This window comes from Crocodylus porosus, unplaced genomic scaffold (assembly GCF_001723895.1).
Source record: "Crocodylus porosus isolate Cpor-Errol unplaced genomic scaffold, CroPor_comp1, whole genome shotgun sequence".
Classification (NCBI taxonomy): domain Eukaryota; kingdom Metazoa; phylum Chordata; order Crocodylia; family Crocodylidae; genus Crocodylus; species Crocodylus porosus.
In genome coordinates, this window is record NW_017728947.1 from 42,833,487 (window position 1) to 42,856,175 (window position 22,689).

At 53.1% G+C, this 22,689-nt stretch overlaps 2 protein-coding genes and 2 long non-coding RNA genes across 8 annotated transcripts in view; 2 read left to right on the top strand and 2 right to left on the bottom strand.

The window, feature by feature from the left end:
- Positions 1-9,429, top strand: part of DGKZ (diacylglycerol kinase zeta) — a 94,956-nt gene extending 85,527 nt beyond the window's left edge. For all 5 annotated transcript variants that reach the window (XM_019551252.1, XM_019551253.1, XM_019551254.1 and 2 more), the window contains 5 exons: positions 967-1,010; positions 1,471-1,591; positions 2,311-2,347; positions 2,653-2,752; positions 5,966-9,429. In XM_019551252.1, coding sequence (XP_019406797.1) covers positions 967-1,010; positions 1,471-1,591; positions 2,311-2,347; positions 2,653-2,752; positions 5,966-6,082 — 419 coding nt within the window. In that variant the 3' untranslated portion in view covers positions 6,083-9,429. The remainder of the gene's footprint in view (positions 1-966; positions 1,011-1,470; positions 1,592-2,310; positions 2,348-2,652; positions 2,753-5,965) is intronic.
- LOC109320961 overlaps positions 1-22,689 on the bottom strand; it is a 23,861-nt gene continuing 1,172 nt past the window's right edge. Inside the window, exons 2-3 of the long non-coding RNA XR_002103900.1 lie at positions 5,763-5,769; positions 1-12 (exon numbers count right to left, since the gene is read on the bottom strand). This is a non-coding gene — a long non-coding RNA (uncharacterized LOC109320961). The remainder of the gene's footprint in view (positions 13-5,762; positions 5,770-22,689) is intronic.
- LOC109320960 lies at positions 8,155-15,878 on the bottom strand. Its single transcript, XR_002103899.1, has 2 exons — positions 15,794-15,878; positions 8,155-13,679 (listed from the first exon to the last, which is right to left on the bottom strand). It is a non-coding gene; the product is annotated as an uncharacterized LOC109320960 (long non-coding RNA).
- The window catches only part of MDK (midkine (neurite growth-promoting factor 2)), a 12,742-nt gene continuing 5,927 nt past the window's right edge, over positions 15,875-22,689 (top strand). The window contains exon 1 of the mRNA XM_019551257.1: positions 15,875-15,985. The gene's annotated coding sequence lies outside the window, so the exon portion shown is untranslated. The remainder of the gene's footprint in view (positions 15,986-22,689) is intronic.

The following is a 22,689-nucleotide window of genomic DNA, read 5'->3' on the forward strand; positions in this document are numbered from 1 at the left end:
TGGATGCTAGTCCTAGTTCTATGTCCGCCTTAGCTTTCCTGACAGTCCTGCTACAGGCCCGAGCAGAGGAGGTATGCTTCTCTTTGGAGATAGCACCCCCCTTCCACCGGGTGTACACCACTTTTTTGGCAAGCAGGCATTCCCAGACGCCCTTGGTGAGCCAGGGGGGCTTTCGGGCACTCTTGCCCCCCTTGCATCTTGTTGGGATGGACTCCCCTTGGGCCCTGAGTATCGTTTACTTAAGTAACGACCACTCGTCCTGGACATGTGAGTTCCTCTGCCCTCAAGGACCCCAGCGCCTCACCCACTAGTCTCCTCAACTTGTTGAAGTTGGCCTTTTCCCATCTGTTCCCTTCCATCCCTGTGGAGTTTCCCCCTCTCTTTTCTTCTCTTCCCTGCCTGCCATAGCACAGCCAGCACTGAAAAGCTGAGCCCCTCGCCAGGCACTCTGTTCCAAGCAGAACCTGCCTGATGTGCACTCCAGGGCTGCCCTGCCAGTAGCCCCCTGAGAGAATCAAGTTTAGAGACTGTCAGTGAGAAAGTCCACTGCTGTTCCCTCCCCACCCCCACACAGCTTTCAGCCTCTTGCTGGCTCCTTGGGAAGTGACCAGCCCTCTGCAGTGCTGGAGTAACCTGCTCCATGCTCCCCTGGTTGAACCAGCACTGAGGCTCCTGCCAGCCCCAGCACTGGGATAGCTCCAGGACAGCATGTTTGTAAACCCTGGGCCCTGCACCATGTCTGTATGCCACAGAAGCTGCCTCTGAGCCCCAGTCTGCACTAGTGAGGGGCTGAAATGAAAGGAAGCTCTCTTGGGCAGAAAGGGAGATTTCCAACTGTGTCTCCTCAGTGCTTCCATTTGCTTCAGTGCAGCCTGTATGGCACCTGTTACCAGTCTCCCCACACAGACAGACACTGCCTACCCCTGCTTGGTTTCTGTCTTCTTGATTAGTGTTTCCTCTTTGCAGACAACCCTTTGATAGAAGCTGCCAAGAGTGGTGACTTTAGCAAGGTAAGATCTGCCCTGTGCTAGGAAGCCAGCCATAAGAGCTGGAGGTGTGGCATCTTGGCCCAGAGCAGCCCTCCTCAACCCCTCCAGCTGGCTAGGACCCCAGCATAGTGTGAACTTCCCTTCTGAGGCACCGGAGTGGTGCCTGCCAATCGGGCTCCCTAATCATCCTGCCAGCCCCAGCTATGGCAGCATGGTACACATGCAGTACCAGGGGAAGTGATCCAACAAGGAAGCTTGCTTTGGGATGGGTGGAACATGTGGCATTAAATGAAGGCAGCTGTAGCTTGTGGCTGAGCTGGAGACCAGTTCAGTTTCTCACCCAAGTAGAACATCTGGGTAACTAGTAGCTTTGCACTGGTGAAGGCCAGCCCTGCCAGGTAGAGCAGGGTGCCTTCTTGGCAAGAAGTTAGGGGAGCCCTAAGAAGGAAAATTAATCCAAAGCCATCTTGTGGTCTTGTAGTTCCAGGAGTTGCACAGGGCTGGAGGAGACCTGATGGTGCGAGACTCTTCTGGTCAGACAGTCCTGCACCTTGCCGTCAAGTCAGGGAGCAAGGACATTGTCAAGTACATCATTGAGAATGGTGAGTCAGTCCTAGACAGCTGCCCTGCTGCTAGAGCAACTCAGCAGAGGAGGCGCAGTTTGTTGGACTGGCATAGAAAAGGTTGGAGTCTGGATCCTCCAAGCCTCCCTTTACTCTTTGCTCCTAGCTTTCATGTGCGGGGTCCGTATTCTCTCTTGCTGGGTCTGTTGCTCTCTTTCCTTCCCTGCACCATGTCGTCTTCTTACTTGGGTTTCCTCTATTAAACATAAGGCCAGGCTCAGCCTCAATTAGACCCATGTGTTGCTGCCCTTGGCTTCATGGAGACCACGTGAGGAAATTGAGGCCAGGATCTGGCCTGCTGTGTTTGGTGTGTTTCTGAGGAAAGAAGGAAATCAGCCCCTTTCCCCAGGTTCTCCTGGTATCTGCGCAGCTCTGGAAAGTGTATCTGTTAGTGCCAACAGGGAGAGCACAGGTTTTGGTGTTTTTGGTGGTCTCACCAAAAGGAAAGATGTTTTTCTCTGTTGGGGCCCAGAAACAACTCCCCTTTCCAGATTTTAGTGGTTTGGTCAGGATCCTAGTGGCTAATGCCTTGGGTATTATCACATTGCTAAGTTGCTTTGGGACACTGCCAGGTATCAGAAGAGAGCCCTAAAGTGGTACATGGGGGCAGGGCAAGGGGAGGAGCTGCACTGTGTATTACTGGGGCATGTGTCCACCAGACTGGCCTAATTGCCTTGCATTGGTCCTTCTCTCTCCAGCTCCTTCAGAGATCCTCGATGCAACAGAAGAAAAGAAGTAAGTTGCTGCCTGGTCTTTAGTGTTTGTTGCCCAGACCTGTTTGGTTTCCAGTATGCTGGACCCTTCCTGGACCCAGCTAACATTTCAGTACCAGGCTTGGGCTGAATCATTCCAGACACTGGGTTTTCCACCAGCCCAGGGTCAGGAGCAGAGCTCACAAGAGAAGCAGCATGACCCATTGTGAATCCCTTTCCCACTCCTGACCCAAGTCCTGGATCCCATTCTGCTGGCCCTAGGCATATTGCTTGACATCCTTTGCTTCCTCTAGGCTCTGACTCCTTTCATGTGTCCTTTCTTCCCAGCAGTGAGACCAGTTTGCATCAGGCTGCTGCCCTGCGCCAGCGCACTATTTGCCACTACATCGTGGAAGCTGGGGCTTCACTCATGAAAACGGACCTGCAAGTAAGTGTAGATGGGCTGGCAGTGGGGGACAGGAATGAATGAGGGTTTACTGGGGTGCTGGGGGAGGGTTGGGACAGGGTCTCACAAGGTGTTAGCTGATGGGGTCAACAGAGGAGCATGAGAGGAATGTGAGCACATTTCCTGGGGCCCAGCCAAGTGAGGCACCTATCGGTTTCTCACTGGATAAGCTTTGGGGGCTTCCCCGGTGGTTTAGATGATCTCTCCTTGCCCTGCTTACCTACTCAGCAACAGAACCCCATGGCTGCGCAGGGGTTAAACGTGTCTCCTTGCTCTTCCCTGCTGCCTGTGTTGTTTTTCTAAATTAGTGGCTGAGGGGCTGGAATGTCTCATTTCCCCCTTCCCACCCTTTGAGGTCATTGCAAGGACAGTCTCACCAGAGAGTGCCCCTCCCTGCTGCAGACAGGCTCTCCCAAACAGGAACCAGGGGCTGGGGAGGGGAGGGAGATCTGCAGGAAGGCAAGGAGCACTTTTAGAATAGCCCGGTCTACAGAGAGCAGCAAGTGGGTATCAAACAGCTTAGGCTCAGTCAGTGCTGTGAGGGATTAATTCAGCCTGACCTTGGGGACTGTGAGGTTGGTTGGTGTGTTAGTCGGCGCAGTTTGTGCCAGTGCCAGGCGAGTTGTAGCGAAGGTGGGGAGGTTGTTTAGAGAGAACTTTCCAGGGATGTTGGCCTGTGGTGGAGGGCATGCAGTCATGTCTCCGAGTCAGAGGTTCCCTTGAGCTGGGGGAAGATAGAGGAGACATGGTGGCAGCTCTGTCCTGGGTGTTCTTGGGAGTTGGTACATAGCCAAGAAACTGCAGTCATATCTTGGTGGTTCCCAGGGGCTGGGATATAGCAGGGCAGCCCACCTGGGGAGTCAAGCTTGCTGGCCTACAAAAGCTTTGGAAAGTTTCAGACAATAAAACACCCCCTTGGCAGCTTTGCCAGCTGCCAGGGAGGTGTTTTACAAATAATCCCTGGCAAGGGCTCAACCTTCCTAACTTCTAGCCTTGTGATGCTCCCAGAGCAAGAATGGCTTTGCTGGCAGGGTGTGGCCCTAGGAAGAGAGGAGAAGTGCTTAGGTGAGGGAGCTGGGGGAGGAGGACTTGGCCCAGGTCACAGCACAGGGGGTCTTGGCATCAAGCGTGGAATCCTCTGCTTCCGCCCTTTGTTCTGGGAGGTGAATGGGCCCCACTGCCAGCAGTGTCAAAGGGAGTGAGTGGATGCCTGGCTGCAGGGGGTGCGGAGCGGATCTTGTGTGTATCTGTATACCAGTGCATCTGGAGTTGAGCCTGTCTAAGGGCCCATCTGCACTGCAGGGCTGACCCCCTGTTGCAGCTTCCTGGTATGGGGACCATATATCAGCCCCAATGCTATAATCCAGGTGGGCAGCGAGTTCAAGGTACTGTTTGGTCCTGTACAGTGCCAGCAGAGTAAACTGAGTGAGAATTGGGCTGGGCTTTTATCATGTTACAGTCTCCAGTCTTGCTGGGCGGGGGGGGCCCTCGCGGCTCCAGTTTCAGGTTGTGCGTCTGCTGGCTTAGGCAGCCGGTGCTGTATCAGGGATTCTGCAGGCAGACAGGAAAGGGGCTTGAGTCTATCTTGTTGCTCAGCAAGCACAGAGATTCCTCAGAGGCCAAGGGGAAGCCCCCAGCAGAGCCATGGGATAGCAAAGCTTAATGTGCCAACTTATACCCAGCACTGCGTGTATCTGGGTGCATCATGTGTGTGCATGCATGCCATGTCTATCCGCCTGTGTGCCTCTGCATTCCTGAGCACATGGGGGCTTGTTTCTTTGTTCTCAACTCTATCTGCCTTTAGGGGAGAGCCCCTGAGTGTCCAGGCGTAGTGAACCCAAGTGAAATCTAAACTGGGGCTGTCGTGTCCAGGAGCCTCAGGTTCCCCTCGCTTCCTCATTGCAGCTGGCCTGCTAAGCTCTGAGGGCCAAGGCGGGTGCAATGCACTGCTTTTTAGGAGTTTATTTTCAGAGGATGGGGCAGAGTGCCAGGTCTCCTTGGCCTTCCTCAGCAGAGGGTTTGTTCAGCATGACAGAGCCAGGGCACTGAGCAGGAGCAAGGAGAAGGGGGGAAGGGAGGAGTGTGGAGACGGAGCTGAAAGCTGTTAACAGATTTGCTTTTTATGGAGTGCGGGAGTTCATTAGTGGACACAGTCCAGATGGCTGCAATAAGCTGGTGAAATGTGAGCCTCCTCGGGGAGCGGGAGCATTGGTAAGACTGAGACTAAGAGCAGGGGGGGAGGGCGGTGTTGGTATTTCAGGGCACTCCCCAGACATACCCCTCACTCCTCCCCCCTCCCTCGGACCCCCCCTCCCTCCTGCCTGCCTTCCACTGAGCTGAAGAAGAAGCAGGTCAGAGAGTCAAATCCTTTGTCTTTCTGTGCAGGGAGTGGGAAGAGGAATGGGTACCAGCCAGGCTCTGTCCTAGACAAACCAGCTCTACTGGAACTTGCCCGCCAATAGCTTAGACCAGTCTAAGGAACCTTTCAGGCAGGCAGCTCTTCCACCCAGCTGTGCTTCTCCCTCCCCCTGTGGCAGACCTGCTCACCACATTACACTCCCTGTGCTGTGCCCCACAGGGAGCCTCACCCAGGCTGTAACCAAACCTCCATCTGCCCCCATTTGGCTCTGGGCTCTGCACACCTCCACTGGCTGAGGGTGCACTGCTGCTAGGCTGTATACCACATTACCATAAAGAGGGAGTCATTGGGTTAGTAGGACAGGGACCCAAGTGTCTTGGGCAAGGAAAGGACAGAAGAAAGCAGCATAGCAATACTGGTGCAGACTTTGGTCAAAGAGACTGTTCTGAGAGGAGAGTGTGAACTGAGCCCTCTGCCAGGCAGGCTGTCCTCACCCAAGGAGTAACAGCAGCTCTCAAGCCAGTGACCTGGCTAACATGGAAAAGGGGGGTGGTATGAGGGTGGCAGTTGCCATCTCAGGACCTCTAGAGCTCAGAGCATGAGCTGATACTGCTTGCTGTAAGGCATCAGGACCCCCCAGCTGGAGGCTGCCAGGCTCTCTGTGTTTGGGCACTGAGGGAAGCCAGTAACACACTTAGGGGTTGGTTATCTAGATGTCTTGGGGGTGCAGGCAGCAGGGAGTGGTCACCTCTGTCACCCAGAGGAGGTCTCTGACTTGAGGTCTGTTTTTTTTCCTTTTGCTCCCCCTTCTTCCTTCTCTCTCCCTTGCTGCACAGGGAGACACCCCCAAGCACAGGGCCGAGAAAGCCAATGATCCTGACCTGGCTGCCTACCTCGAAAACCGACAGCACTACCAGATGATCCAGCGGGAGGATCAGGAGACAGCTGTGTAGTGCTCAGCGTGCCTTAACCGATGCCCCTGCCACTGTGGGCAGGGCAGGAAGATGACTGTGGAGTTGCAGGCCCAGCCTAGCCCTTCCTGAGTCTCAGCTCAGCCCCAGGAAGAAGAGGTGGCAGCGGCTGTGTCCCAGACCTGGCTGGGACTGTATTTATTATTTGTGTGGTGGGTGTTTGGGACTTAGAGCCCAGGTGCCCCCTCGCCTACCACATTCCCCGCACTAGAGACAGACTTTGCTCCAGCAGCTGTCTTGCCCCTGCTTCCCACAGGAGCCATTGTGCTACCCCTACAGGTGAGAGGCAGCTACATCCCCTCCGCAGTCCTTCAGGGGTATTTGCAGTTTGGCATCTAGCTCCTTGCCACGTCATAGCACCACATATTGCCTGTCCACTGGAGCTATCATTCAAACCATGCCTGCCCCCTACTGGTTCCAGGAGCCTGCCACCAGAATATGCAGGGCGGTTACCTGAAACCTGCTCTGCCTGTTGCCCCCATTTCTGATGGCCAGGCAAAAGGATTTCCAGAAGCTCTTGTGAGTCTGGGAGATAGTAGGTGCTGCCTGCTTTTGTTTCAGCAGGATGCTGTGAGTCCTGTGATGGAGGGAGCCCAGCCTCATGTGTCCTTGTGGTAGCTCAGTCATTTATGGTCCCCTAGTCTTACTTTTTCTCCCTTTCTTTCTTGACCTCTGTCCTGGGGCTTCATCCAGCCATGTGAGGAACCTGAAGCTGGAGGGAATCCAGTGGGGAGCGAAACCCCCAGTGACTGATCTGCAGTTTGGCACTTGTTCCGTCTGGAGCCTGCTGCAGCAACAGTTTCAACAACATGCCTGGGTCTCCCAAGACTTGCTTGTCTTGCCACCAAGCCCTCTCCTAACCCAGCTCTCCTCTTTCCCTTCCCCTTGCTCACATGCTGCCTCCCCTCCCTGCTGCACATGGTTCTAATTTGTTGAACAGCAGCAAGCTCAACATGGGTATAAAATGTGCCATTTATCCAGCAAAGAGGCTGCCAGGATGGAAAGGGAGCTTCTCTCATCTTAGTATAGACTCCCCTCCCTGCACCCTGTGACACTGGGAAGCTTGGGGTTGAGGTGCACCTTGAGGCTCCTTCTGTGGGGAAGTGACCCAGAGAGCACATGACAGGAACACAGGGTGCCAGATTCGAGAGAGAAGGCATAGAAGAGACCCTCTAGCCCCAAGCCCCCAGGACCTCAGCAATGACATTCTTGCCCCACCCCCAGCTTTGCCTCCCTTTGCCAGCGTGTCCCCTCAGGGTGAGCTTCCATGCCCCTTTGCTCCACTTCCTCCTCACTTTATTCCTTGTTTAGCCCTGAATAATCTTGCCCTGTTTCCATGCCTTTCCCACAGAGTAGATTCTGGCTGCCTGCCTTTGGGCTCATAAGCAGCCCCTCCCAGTGGCCCAGAGCTGTGCTCTTGCTGTACTCCAGGCACCTTTCCCATCTCCTCCCGCTCTGGGCACTTTATTCACCTTCTTTTAGAAAAAAAGCAAACAAAGAGGTGGTGGGAGAGGGGGCTGACTCCTGGACATGACCCCGATCCCGGGCAGAGGCAGCATTATCCACAGCAGGGGCACTGTGTTCTGCCCAACACATTCCAGACCAATGCCCCTTGTTCCTCTGGCCCAGGGGAGCTCTTCTCTCAGGGACCTTGCAGACATCTTGAATGAAGAGCCAGCTGGCCTGGGGCTGGGTCTGCTGTATCAAAGCAAATGTGGCCCTGCCAGTGTGGTGGCTAGGAGCATTGGGGCGGGGAGCAGAAAGTACAATACCAGACCTGCCTAGGCTAAGAGAGGAGTAGTTCAGGGGGTTATACTTATAGTTCAGGGGGTTATGGGGCACAAGCAAACAAGCAAGAAGGGCCACTGGGGTCCAGCTTGCGTTTTGGAATGGATGGGACATGAGCCCATCCCAACAAGCCTTCCTTGGGGCTGTGTTCCTTGGAGGTACTCAAAAACATGGCTTGGGCAGTGGGGACTGGCATGTCCCTAGCTTGGGGTGAGAGGTAGAGCTGGGCTTGCTCAGCGCTGACATGCTTTAGGACCCCATCTGTTTTTGCAGATGGAAGGGAATTTCCTTTTCATGTCCTTGTTCTTGGTAGTTAATGGTTAGCACCTTGGAGTAGGGGCAGGTTCAGGGCCTGGAAGGCCCCAGAGCTATGCCTATGCATGGAGCTATCTGTTGCCATCTGTCCTCCAGGCCTGTTTTCATTAGTGGGCTATGTCAGTGCTGCCATGACGGGGACTTTGGGGGCCTTGCTGCTGGCAGAGATTCCATCCCCTTCTCTCCCAGCCTGTGCACATGTACACATCCCCTGCGTGTGAACTTGCCATGCCCACCTTGCCACTTTTCAGCTGAACACAGAATCACACAGCAGGAGCCTGTGTGTGGGCACAGTCCTAGATGGGCGAGAAATATAATAGTTTGAGACGACTGGGAGATTTAGACTAGCAGGAGACCAGCAATGCATTCCAACAGTTGTTCTGTGAAGAAGGTCAAGGAGGATGGCCTGCATCTAGCTGTCCTCCCCAGGGCCAAGCATGCCAGTAACCCATCTCCACCCCCCCATGGCTGAAGGCTGCTTCACAGTTTACTAGAATGTCACCCAGCTTTGCTGTAATGTAACCTACGCTCAGCAGAGCAGGCCAGAGAAGTGGAAGTCCCAGTTTACAGTGAGCAGGCTGCCAGGGTTGGAGAGGTGGGGGTGCCTGCATGGGCCTGATACTGTGCATTAAAGAAGAAAGTGGCTCTGAACCCCAGGGCTGCTGGCCACGTCAGACAGTGCTGGAGGATGCTTCCTGTTGCGTAGATCTCTGTTTCTTGCTCGCTACACAAATACAGCCATGGGGTCAGGTCATCTGACTGGCAGCAGGACAGACACTTGTCTTTTGAACTGTATAAACAGCACTCCCTGCATGGGGCTGTGCAGTCCAGCCTGGAAACGTTTACACCCCAAGCACACCTGCTTGCTCCTCATTTAGAACACCTTAGTTTTTGTGCAGGTACGCTGTCCCCTGCAGCTGCTGGGTGTATGTGTGCGCCCACATTCCTGAACTGAGTTGCTGTGCAATTCCAAGCCTAGCTTGTTTTCCTGCAAGGCGGGGGGAGCATTTGGTAGTTCTATCTGCAGCGGGAGGCGATTCTGTGCAATACCTGTCTCTTGTCTCCTAGACGCTGTGTTTGGACTGTATTTTTGTAATTCTGTTAGGATGCCAGTTCTGGCAGACCGAGTGCCTGGGCAGCGGCCTGCACTCTGGTTGCTTTTCGTTTTTGACGGTTTGGATGTTGTTCTTTTTTTGCCATTGAAATAAAAAGGACGTTTTACTTCATGTCTCTTCTCTTAGTCCACAAGGATGAGGGGTGCATTGGGCACAATCTGACCAATACTGTGAGTGAGGCCAAGGTGCTCCTCTGTAATATGCTTCTGTCTCAAGCTCTAGTTTTTAGTTTGGGAGATGCTGGGATCTTCTCTACTAGGTCACATCCTTGGTCCACTTTTGCATGCTGGAGCCACCCCGACTGCACTGAGGAGCCTTTCCCATCCACATAGATACTGGACCCATGAACTGATAGTGCAGTGTTACATAAAGCAGGGAGATGTCCCCTGCTCTCTCAGATCGTCAACAGACATGGAAAGCAGCATCTTTTGCTCCCCCCAAGCTGCATCCTCTTGGCGTAGGCATTCTTTTGTTGTTCTGCTCAGAGGCAGTTGTGGCCCCAGGAAGAAACCTCCCTTGCCTGCTGAAGCTGCAGTTATCTGTTTAATTTATCAACCTTAGAAGTTTCTGTTTACATTAAATGTCCTCCCAAGGGCCTTTTGGTGTGGACAGTTACCTACCCAGGAGAAGTCACTTCACCAGGAAGGAATGTGCTCTTACAGTTTGACTAAGAGCCAGGGCTCCTGGCTTCTATTCCCGGTTCAGGGAAGGCAGTGTGATCTAGGAATGAGGGCAGGGTTCCTGGTTTGTATTCTCACTTCCAGCAGAGAATGTGGTTGGGTCACAGAAGCCGAAGGCAAAGAGCCAGCACTGTGGGTTCCATTTCTGTCTCTGCTCATTGGTATGGCTATGGACAGTTCACATCACCTCTTTCCCTACATTACCCCCTGGGTAATGAACCTGATACTGTACATGGTCCTGTGAGCTGTTCTGATGAAGAAGCCAGAGATGGACAGGGGATTGTGCTTGTTACTGAGGTGGGGGAGGGGGGACAAGGGATGTACTCGCACCCACAAGCAGTGATCCCTGACAGTTGCTTGGCAATTCTCCCATCTCTCCCTCTAAATTGAGAAGAAAACCTTGAGTTTCTAAGCAACATGCACGGGTCCTTTTATCCCTGGAGCCCCAGTTTCACTGACTTCAGTGCTTATACTAGCAAGCCCATAAGCAACCAGCAAGATGGTGCAGAGGGTGTAATGCGCACCAAATCACGCAAGCCCTGCTGGTTCTGTGCCAGGGACCAGATGTACATGTTGCAGTTGCAGGGAGGGGCTGATTCCACTTCAGTGCCCAAACCCAGCATGTTGGCACTTGGCCCATTTCTCCCCAGCAATGACTGTCAGTAACCATGGAGATTAGAGATTTCCAGCTGCCCCGGTGTCAAATTTATGGTTGCGGGGGGGGGGGGAAATCCTATTCCTCTGATGAGGGGTTTTTAGGAAATGGGCAATCTGCTGCTGACTCCCTGCACCAGGGGAAGAGTTGTGAAGAGCATTGTATTTCTAAAACTCCTTCTAGTCTGCGGCCCACAAAAAACTCAACCAAAGGCTCCAGAGGTTTGCAGAGAATCCTGTGGGTAGGAGATGGAATCATGACACTGTTTTAGAGGCAGCTGGATGTGTGCATGTGAATGTGAGATGTACATGTGTACATCATGCCTTACCAGGTATGTCAGAGGTGCATGTGTCTGTGCACGCTGGACAGGCATGTCACTAATGTACACAAACACCTGGCCCTAATTAAGCAGCTCCTGCACTGACCCTGTGTGAGCCATGTGGCCTACAAATTAATATTATTTATTAGATGTGCATGCTCCCTTCCTCAAAAGAGGCTCAGGGCAGCTTACAATAAAAACCAGATACACTATGAAGACAAATAAAAATGTTAAACTAAAATAATATATAATTGAAAAAAAACTCCCAAGACAATAGCCCAGAATGCAACCCCACCTACTGCAGTCCTGCCTAAATTAAAAGGTCTTCCAACTTCCAAATGATCCGGCTTGGGCTCTGACAGAGCACAAGGGGAAATTAATTACTGTCCACACCACATAACCTGTTTTCAGCAGTCCAGCTATAAACAAGGGGCAGGGGGAAAATTACCTTCTTGTAGGGTCAGTGCCATACTCATGAAGAGGTACCACTACCCTCTGGCAGGGTTATTCCCTTGTTGGGCAAGGGTCATGCTCTTACAGGACATCTTAAAATCTGAGTCTGCATGCAGTGGATTGTCTTTTGTGTGAGCTTTGAGGTAAAGATGCCATATGCAAACAGCTGAAGAAATGCACCTGGGTTTATGTCCCTGCCCTGCTCCTTCAGCATGAGGCTGTTGGGTTTTTTTGTTTGTGTTTTTTGCAAACATACAGCTCTACTTCTGTCTCTGAGCTGAAGAAGGATGTGATGTCTCCCTGCATCCCTTCTCAAAGTGCTCAGAACGGGCAAGCCTAACAGGCAGTTAGAAAATGAGCACAAATTACCTCTGTGCTCCCTAGTTGTCTTTCCACACTCTGGTCTCCACCCAAAAGGACAATGGGGCATGGGCAGGGGTTGAACAGGAGAGGACTGAGGAGGGGTAGGAGCAGAGGTGAGAGAAGACCAAAAGGATGCTGTTGACCTTGGGATTCTTAGTACCTTGGGCAGATCCAGTATGAAATCTTTCAGGTTCCTGCTACCACCTATCCTCACACTGCAAAGTCCTGAGAGGTGAGTGAAAACAGCAGCTCCTGCCTCCAGAGCCAGCCATGTCATTGAAGTACTCATGATAGGCTTGTGACATCGCAGTTCCTGACCATACAAACAAAATGCTCTTGAGCCAAAACTCTTGAGATTAACAGAATCTACTTCCCTAGGAATTGCCTTACTTTTGTTGAACTTTTGAAGTTTGTCCCTTTAAAGCTTTGTCCAGCCTTATTTTAAGCATCTCCAGCAATGGGTCTTTCCACCTCACCCCTCTGGCTGTCTGGAAGTTTCCCTTGACATTCATCTGCAATGTTCCTTTGTTTAAGGCCAGCCCATCGCACTGTGGCCACCCTAAATAATCCTCCCCATTCTTCCCATGGACTTCTGCCCTTCAGATGTTTGCTGAATGGTCTCCCAGACAGTCATCCAAGAAACCGCCAGCAATGTCAGAGTTAACCGCAGGAACCTCTTAGAGATCTCCGATTCTGAAGCAGCTCATAAAACCCGTGGCTGCTCAATTCTCCCTGTACCATCCTTCCAGAGTAGATGGTGGAAAAATGGCTTTGTTCCCCACCACAAGCCCATTCCTTTGACATGACACCAGATCTGCTGTCTTCTTGAGCAACTCACTAGAAGAGGTGGTTTGGCCCCTGCATTCCTCTCTTCCCTAAAGAAGGGGAGGGGGAAATGATTGCTGTTACCATGCTTGCTTTCTCCTTAATGGCTTTTTGGTTGTGTTGGTGTGAGGGACCCAAGCAGTGGGGAGGTATGGGCTGCCCACAGTGTGGAAGGCCATAGGGGTCATTTTGGCCTTGAGAGGGTACTGCATCCATACAAGAAAAGGCTGAGGGAGAACATCATGGGAGGGGAAAGAATGTGTATCACCAACCAAAGCAGGCTGGGGCCCCAGTCCAAGAGAAAGAAGCACAAAGAGGCAGGGTGGGTGGGGATGATGAGAGGTTGATGGCATCTGTTGGAATTCTTTGAGGGTGTCTTTGAGAGGAGGATTAAATGCTTATTTTTCCTAATGGAGTGGGGGGCCAGAGGGACCTGCACTGGGACCTGTTCAACACACGCAGAAATAATCTGGAAAAAGAAGTAGGTAGTGAAGTGGCTAAATCTGCAGATGATACAAAATTATCCCACATAGACAAATTGAAAGCTGGTAGGGATGAGCTGAGAAAGCGTTTACAAAACCAAGCAAGCTGACAGATGACATTTATCACTGATTCATGCAAAGTAATGCACGTAAGGAAAAATAATCCCAACAATACATACACAATGGTGGGCCATTACTTCTCAAGAAAGAGATCTTGAAGTCATTGTGGTTCAATGGAGTCACTAAGGTTCAAAGACCTTACTCAAACTATTCAATGAGCAATAGTTGTCCAAAAGGCAAATAAAATATCAGGAATGCTATGGAAAGGAACTGAAAACAAAAGACTTAATTATGCCGTTATATGCATCTGCGGTGTGCCAACATCTTGAATACTGTGTGCAGTTCTGGCTGTTCCATCTCTAAAAGAATATAGGAGAACTAGAAAAGGTACTAAGAAGGGCAACAAAGATGATCAGAGCATGGAAACGCTTCCCTATTAGAGGGACTAAAAAGGCTGAGACTCTTTACCTTGGAAGAGTCAACTGAGAGATGACATGACAAAGAGGTATAAAATCATGAATAGCCTGGAAAAAGTGAACAGGAAACTATGATTCACTATGTCTCACAATACAGTAACTGGGGAATCACCCAATGAAATGATCAGGCAGCTGGTTTAAAACAAACAAAGAGAAGTAAATATTATTTTTTTCACACAAGGCATAATTACCACACGGAATTCATTCCCAGAGGATGGTTTAGAAGCCAACAGGATATAACAGGGTTCACAATTTTGACGTACACATACAGACAGGGCACTGGGCTAGTTGAACTTCTGGTCTGACAGAGTATGGCACTTCTTATGTTACAAGATGTCACTCAAGATCTAGGAGGCTGTGCCAGTGCTGGAGGGACAGTGTCAGTGGGATCCAGGGGCATGTTCAAGTCACTCTATGGCTTCTGTTACTCTACCGTACCCCCAGAGGCGCCACCAGGAACTACAGATGGCAGTCACTGGGCCCGATTCCAAAGTGAGCATAATGGCATGGCTCATGTCTCATCCCCTTGTGGGGGAAGTGGTGCCACCTCAGACTCTTTTCCTCAGACCCATTCATTGACCCCCCACCCCCCAAGCTCTTCCTTACTCTGCCCCCTGCTTTAATTTCCCTCCGGCAGTCTAGGCAGGTTCAACCTAAGAGACTTTACTGGCATGCCCTGAGGCAGACCCCCTTGGGTCAGTGCCCCAGGTGGCTGTGTTTTGCCCAGAACATGACTATACACTGTGCTTGCAGTTTGACTCTTCTGTCTGCTAGGCATTTCTGCCTGGGTTGGATTTGGAGGCTGGTTGCTGTTTGACAGGATGCAGCCACCTCTTAGGCCATAGTACCTCAAGGCACCCTGAGATCCTTTAAAAGTGCCAAACAATCTTAGCACTGTGAGGTGTGCAAACATTTACACACATTTCACAAGATAAACCCAGAAGATATCCAGAGTGCCAAGAACATGCTGACACGTTGCAATTCTTCTGAGTACTTTGCAACAGTACTTGGTTATTCTACTGTAGTCAAGACACTAGTGAAAACTAAGTTGGCATTTTCTGAGGGCTGTCTCCAGCCTGAATAGCTTGAAAACCCATCTTAGAGGTGGATCTGGGGTTGCGGGGAGGTGGCATTGGTGCACTTGCCCCTTCGACTCCTGCTCTGCTCAAAGTTTAAAGCCAACTGCCTGGCAGTGGCAGCAACAGTTCTAGTCAGACTGTGCTGGGGAGTTCTTGACACTGCAGCTCTTTCTAATCCACCTGATCCCTTCTAAACTCTTCATTTCCCCCGGTGCAAACCACCCTCTCTGCTTCTTAACACCCTTGCCGTTCTGCCAACCCAGCTAGCCTTTGTTCTGCAGTGCTGCTGTCTGTTCACCACTCCTGGGAACGAAGCCCCTGTTCTGGCCCTGCACGTTGGTTTTTAATTCATTCTGGCAAAACACTTCTTGCTTGTGCTTTCCTCTGAAAAGCAAATCATCCAGCCCTGTGCCCATTGCCTGTAGGCATAGCTTCTCATTTACTTTGAACTGGACAAAAAGATGCCTTATGTTCTGCCTAATGATGCCCCTCGCCCTTTTCAACAGCCTAGATGTTGCCCATGGGCACAGGCACCACTTCTCCCCCCACAACCTTTGTAAGGAGAGGTCTTCCGTGGGTCCTCCAGGGGGTCCCCCCGTACACCTTAATCCGCTTCTGGTCCTCCTCCATCTCTTTCTAGCTACCAGGTCTTATGCAAGTCCTCCTCCATCTCTGTCCAGGTCTTGTGCAAGCCCCCCCTGCTCCTTCCAGCTACAGGGCTGGGGTGTGGGGCAGAGGGAGCCTCCCTCTATCCCAGTGGTTCCCAAACTGTGGGTCGTGACCCCAAATGGGATCTCAACATCAGCAGATGGGGTTGTGGGGGCTGTGGATTGGGAGCGAGGGGGTCATGCTGAGGAAATGGGGTCAAGCGAGGAAAAGTTTGGGAAGCGCTGCTCTGTCCCTTGGATGCCCTGGGCTTTCTCCAAGACCCCCGGCCCAGGCTACGAGCCGCAGGGCTCCGCACCTCTGGCCCCAGCAGGGCAAAGGCCAAGATCGCGAGCAGGGGGCAGGCTGCCCACGTGCGGCGGGGAAGAGGGGGAGGAGCCTGGCGAAGTTTGGGTTCCAAAAAAACCGCAAACCCACCTTTTGTCGTCAGCTGGGCGTGACGTCAGGGGCGGCCGCGCCGCAAGGTGGTGTCCACATGTGACCAGCTGAAACTAGTTCTGGAGACACAAAGGGGAAGCGAGCGGCAGCGGGACGCGGGGCTCAGCGGCGCCAGCACCAGCACCAGCACCAGCACCAGCACCAGCACCGCGCGCGTCTCCCTCCGGCCAAGTAAGTGCGGCGGGTGCCGCGGCGCTCCCGCTCCCCGAGGGGGCGGCCGCCCTCCGCCCCGGGCTCCCCCGCACCGCCCCCTCCCCCGCACCAGGCGCCGTCGAGTCCCCGCGCCCGGGGCGGGAAGAAGCTCGCGGCCGCACCTCGGGCCCGTATTCACTCGAGTATCAGCGCGCGCCAAAATTGGGGGGCGGCCGGGCGGGAGGACGCGCCTGCCTCCAGCCCCCGGGAGGTGGAGGTGCCGGCCGGGGAGCCCCGGGCCGGGTGTGGGGCGCGGGGTGGTGCCAGGCAGAGCAGAGCGTGCCCACCTGGCCGGAGCGCAGGGCCAGGGTCAAGTGGCAGGAGCGGGGGCAGCAGCCCTGGGGCTGCAGGGCTCGGCCCCCCGCCAGGGGAGGCGCAGGGAGGGCAGACGAGCATGTGGAAGCGGGGGTCGGGCGTTTGCCCCCCCAGCTCCACTGGAGCCCCTGAGCCCGCGAAGCCGAGGGGCGCCCAGCCAGGGCAGCAGCTCTCCTCCCTGTGGCCCGGCATCGGAGGGAGCCCGCGTGGCATGGGGCAGCAGGAAAGAGAGCGTGGGCAAAGAAGGAGCCAGAAGGGCCCACTTGGCAGGGGAAGGGTGGCAGGACGACCACCCTGAGAGCTACGCCAGGGCAGGCGTGGGCCTGAAGCTGCCCCTTCCCCCAGAGGGTTATGGGGATGGGAGGGAGGCAGGGGCAGGCCAGCCTCAGCACAGAGAAGAGGTGGGTGGCCTTCCCTGGAAAAAGCCCCACGCGGGGCAGATTGAACAGAGGCGCATGTGCTGGGAGAACAGCCAGGCAGCCTGCACGCTCTCCCACCCAGCCTCAGCCCGCGTCCAGACTCTTACCGCCCGGTTTAACAGGGTTGAGTCTGCGGAAAGAGGAGAAGCTGGGATGGATGGCTGTATCCCTGAGGTGCGACCCTTTTCCCCCAAATACTGGGTCCTTTATGTCCCTTGAGGGGCAGTTGTTGCATCCCCGCTCCAGGAAAAGCTCTCGAGCTGCGGAGTCCTGCTCTCCCACCCACACCCAGGGTGGGAGAGCACCAGCCACTGGCTGCAAATGACAGGCCAAGGGGGAGAGTTAAGCTGCCCCTCTCCTGCCCTGCCTCAGCTCCATCCTGCCCCAGTTCCCTGCAGGGAGGATTTGTAGCACATCAACTCAGCTTGGGGGACAGCAAGGAGTTTCCCAGGGTGGTGGGGTTCAGTGCGCCCTCATCCCTGCAGTCTGACCAAGCTGCAGTTTGAAAAAAGAAAAGCAGGTCAAGCCCATGTTTTCAGCTGCTGTCTGTGGGCTGAGTGATCCATCCCGGGAGTTTCTCCGGTACCCAAAGTGTAGCAACAATTCAGACCAGTCAGTCGGTGGCTGCAAAGTAGTTGGGCTTGGAGGTAGAGGCCTAGGCATCAGCTCCTGGGTTAAGAGAGACACCAGCAGCTGGCATCCCCTGGCATAGAGGAGAGATCAGACAGGGTCCCTAGGTCCTTCATTTTTATGGTTGGCCTTTATGATCCTTTATAATAACTCAGAAACTTTCTGTAGAGCTGATCCCAGGTGAAGCAAACCATTGGTGATGAGAGAGATTGTCAGTTTCTGTCCATAGGTAAGCAGCTTATTTGGGGCGAGACCAGACATGAGGGAGAAGGACATATTCAAGCCCATGACAAAGAAGCTGGACTTCTATTAAAAAAAAAAAAAAAAAAAAAGTAACAACCAGGCATAGAAGGGCTTCAGCAGGGGTGAACATGGAGCTCGATGCTGAAGGAAAATAGTTCTGTGAACTTAGGTTCAAAGTCATTTTTATTTTGCTTGGGAACTGTTTTGGAGTGTCAGTGTTTCTGTGTTTTGGTGACCTTTTGTCCTCCCTATCGCTGTACAGTGAGTGATGTGCAGATGGGGGAAATCGCAAGGACCTCTTAATTTCTTTTTCTGACTGAGGCACAGGCAGGGCAAGTGACTTGCATAGCAAGTGAGTAGTAAAGCTTGGGAAAGAACCCAGGAGTCCTTACCCCCCAGTCTGCACTTCAGCCAAGACAGCCCTTCCCCTCCCTTCTTTGGGCTCCAGTCTTGTCTGTCATGTATGTACCTCATAGGGACATCGTTCTGCCAGAAGGGTTTACCAGTGTCTGACAGCTGCAGCAGGTGAAGCTGAGTCTTTGTGTTCTGGTCAGTCACTCAGAAACGTTTTGGGTTCGCACCTGGTTTCTAGGATCTGGGTTCAGAGGCAGATGATGGCATAGTGAATCCTGCCTCTGGAAGTTGGGGGCCATGTCTCTCGTGCAGTCAAGAGGGCAGAGTCTTAGATGGGGGGAGCTGTAGAAGAGCAGCGCCTCACCCATACTGAAGAGACTTGGAGAGAAGTGGCAGGAAGGAGGCCAGTGCTAGAAGAGCAGAAAAGGTAGAGAAATTGGGTGGAATAAGTCCATGGAAAGGTGTAAAAAGAAGGGTAATACTGGGAAGCCAGTGAAGAGGTAAGCAGATGCTGGAGGATGGAAAGGAGGAAGCAAGCATTAGTTTGGGCCAGAGGAGATGAGGGTGTCAGTGGGAGCACACTGGAGGCTCCATTACATGGAAGCAATGCTGCAGAGAAACCAGAGCTACAAAGGGAAGGTGAGTGGAAGGGTCTGGGTCAAGTGGGAAGAGTTAAAAAATGCTGCTTTGAGGGCCCTGTAGGGGATTGGTTGGGGATGCCACCCTTGTGATAACCAAGACCTCCCCTAGTTCCTCTCCCCGTAGAAGGAGCTGCAGAGAGCGAGGTGGGAGCACTAACGCTGTAAAAGTCCCATCTACTCTGTTCCCAGTTGCTCCATCCTGAATGTGGGCTGCTCCGGCTTGCTCTGTGCTGAGCCTCTTGTCCTCTCCACCTCTGAGGAGAGCCTGGTGGGAAGAGGCTTGTGCTGTGTCCAGACTGGTGCTGTGCTCTGCAGGGTAATTCCCAGCTGAGGTGGGGAAGGGGGGAAAGACGGCAGTCATCCCCTCAGTTTTGCCTTCAACCAGCCGGGCTGTGTAATTCTCTGTGACAGTTCAATTCAGAGCGAAGCCGGCAGCTTCACAGCGGTGGACGCACAAAAGGTGAGCGCGCTGGAGCCTGAATAATGAACAGAGCTGCTCTCTCCAGCGTGCTGCCTGGGTGATCGTGTGGGGGAAGGGACTGAATGCTGACCCAGTGTTTCTTCCCTGCAAGGCACTTGGTCCATCCCAGGCCTGCAGGGAAAGTCATGCATAGCTGGGTGGGTGTGCTGCCATCAGGCTTCCGAACTGCCAGACCATAAGCAACACGGAGGATAGAGAGCTGTCTCCCTCCTCTGTAGTGGGGCTTGTGGGAAAAGGAAAAAGGCCAACCCATGTGGCAGAACAGTCTGGAAATGCAGTGGGAGCAGAGCAGGAGGTGAGGTTGGGAGGAGTGGTGCCCCCTCCAGAGGGGTTTGGTGGAAATACCATGTAGGGTAGTGGTCTCCAACTTTTTTGATCACGCACCCCTATCAGTAAAAACTTTTTGCGCACGCACCCCCAATATATGTATATTTATATAAATATAAATAGAAGTTCTAATATTTTCTTCCCACACCCCAATGGATCGTCTTGTGCACCTCCTGGGGGGTGCGCACCCCACTTTGGAGACCACTGATATAGGGGATGACTGTGGGGAAACATCATGGAAGGTTATTGGACAGTCCTACCCATCAAGTGTATTGACTCGAGGGAGTGGTCACCAAGCATCTGTGACTCGAAACTCACCTAGCCTGATCCTGGGGCCTCCGTGTTCCTGACCTGATCCCTGGATAAGCCACTGCCATTCTTTGAACATAGTTTGCCACGTCCTGCTGAAGCACTAAGCCAGGGTTACGCATAGGGGGTTGTGATGGAACAGCTAGTGTGCAGACTTCCCAAGGGAAGACTACTTCAGGGTGGGTCTAGGCCTGATGAGGTACCCACAGGCTGCTCTCTGCTGGACTTGAAGCACCCTGGGCCTGAAGTAGAGTGGTACAGGGCAGCCAAAGCCATCTGGAAGTGGTGCTGGCTCAATGCCTCTGAAAATTGGGCCCCGGTTGAGTTATACCAGGCATCCAGAATCAGATGCCACTTTGGAAAATGTGGCTTTTAATGATGTCATTTCCAGAGCAGTCTTTGCCTGATTATTCCCACCCCCTTCCTCAACCACCTCTTCATAGCATCACAGTGATGCTTTGTGGTACAAAGAATGACAAGAGGTGGTATAACAAGGTCTCTGTGCTTCTGATCATTGTGCCTGGCTGAAAGCTGAGTCTCCAGCCGCAGTCTTCATGGCTCCACCTGGTGGTGCATTTGTACCTCTTTCTTTTGGGGAGGGATGGAGGTGCCACCTTTTGGCAAAGCCACTGCTCATCCCCCAGGGAGAGAACCAGGTAGAGGTCCTTGGTGGGTGTATAGAAGCAGGCATCACTGCTGGCTGTACCAGTTCTATATAGCAACGGGGGCAGAGGGGGGAGCTTTTTGTTTATTGTTGTTCTTCTGTGGACTGTTACCAGTAGGGAAAACACTAGAGGAATTTTCTTGTTCATCATGGGAAAATCAGGAGAAAACCTGCCAGGGCAGGGACAACCACCTTGCTAGGGCCTTCTGTTCAGACTTGCAGGGCTCCCAGATTTCCCAGAGCTAGGGGGAGCTGTTATTGAGCTGCTGCTGACATTGTTATAGGCCCCCTCAGGACAAGGGATCGGTTTCCTGCAGAATGTCCCTAGGCAGGGCTCCAGGGGCAGATTTCAGATCTGTCTAATGGAGCGGCATTTGGGTTTGAGACTTGTTTTACCGTGGAAAGAGGTGTGCTGGAAGAGCTTGAATCCTTTCTCCTGCTCCTGCACATCCCCAAACTGGCTTTGTTCCTCTTTTACCATTTAATCTCCTGGCATAACTAATGGGATGTGGGGAGGGTAGAGGTACACCAATACATTGGTCTGATATTGAATTGACACTGATATAAAGAAAATTAACTGTATTGGAAATCAGCCTGATGTGGCCAATAATTTGGCCAATGAATGCTTGTGCACGCGCACAGCCACAGCATGGCACGTAGGCAGTGAGGAGCACAGGCCAGCAGCTTGGAGAGCTGCTTGCAGCTGGTAAGTCGGTAGTGGTGGAAGGGGAAGGGGGAGGGAAAGGACATGGGAATGCAAATCAATGCCTCCACATGGTGAGGGAGAGCGAGGCGCTGGGGCAGATGCTGCCTGGCTGGGGTGGGCTGCAGGACAGAGCTGCGGTTTGTGCGGGATTGGGGGGCGGCTCCCACCGCTACACACACACCCTGGAAAAACATGGGGAGCATGTGTCCTGGATCTGCATGGGGGATGGCTACAGCTGGGGCTGCACCTGGCTCTTCTCGGCACAGGGGGGGTTGGGCATGGACTGCATTTGGGGTGGATGGCAGCAGCACTGGGAGGGGGCTACGGAAGGCATATTTCCCCCCAGAATCTCCCTCCTAGTGCCACTACCGCCCATCCCAAGCACAGCCTCCATGCACTGGGAAAAGCCTGGTGCAGTCCTGGCCCCAGCGTGCAACTGCAACCCTCCCCCTCGCCCTCCCTATGCAGATCTGGGGCACACAGCATGCATCCTGCCCCACCCCAGCTGGGTAGCATCTGCCCCAGCCACTACCGCAGTCCCTCCCTCAACGCAGGGGGCATTGATCTGCCCCCACACACCCCTTCCCTCCCCCCTCTGCTTCCACCACAACAGACTTACTAGCCACACCCAGCTGTATTGGAAATCAGATTGGTATCGGCTGATATGCCTCCTTAAAAATCGACTATCGGTATCAGCCCGCAAAATCTGTATCCGTGCAGCCCAAGGGAAGTGACGGGAGTTGCCCACACTGCCCATGCAGGGAATCTGTGTCTGCAACCCTGAGCTGAAGGCTCTTTGCAACAAGCAGCTGCAGTTTAGCTAAAACAGAAATGCAGTCAACTTGACATGGCCTAGTTGTGTAGCATAGAACCTCCTCGCCATACGTGTGGACGTGCACCCGTGTGCCCTCACTAAATATTCAGGCACATGTAGAAACACTTGTGTGGTATGTGCACACACAGCACATTCTACATGCCTCTCTTCCCTTCTCCCTCCCTGTACACAAAGTGCCTCTCTGCCTTTCTTACACAGATGCACGCACGCAAGCACACACATACACATGCACACACAGTCTCCTGCCTTGTCCCTTTGTGGGGACATGGTAATGGGCTGACGTTAAGGAGCCAGCAGGGGGAGTAGCTTCACTTCTAAAGCTCCACATGAGCACTACATTGTATGGGTTTTTGTTTTTTTTTTTTAATCTTCTGTTTTAGTCCTCAAAAAAACTGATGGCTGTAGGGGGTTTTTTCCACCCTGGATTCTTTTGGAGCCGGATAAAGGTTCCATAGCAGCTGTAGTCGCCCAACCTTGGGGATCTTTGGCATAGGCAAGGCAGCCTGCTGGGAACTAGATAAAAGAGGCACTGGGAAATACGGGGACAGAAAGGGCCTGGGGAAATACCAGGGACAGGGAATGGGGAGCAGAGCCTTGCTATTGCCAACAGGCAGTCAGGAGGCTTCCCAGCTTTCCAAGGGCAGAAGCAGCAAGTCCCTCAGGCAGATCAGCTTTCCCAGTCTCCTTCTGTCTGCTCCTGGTTTGAAGCTGGAGGTGGGGATTGTACTTTTCATGTTCCCACATCCAGCCTGAGCCCTC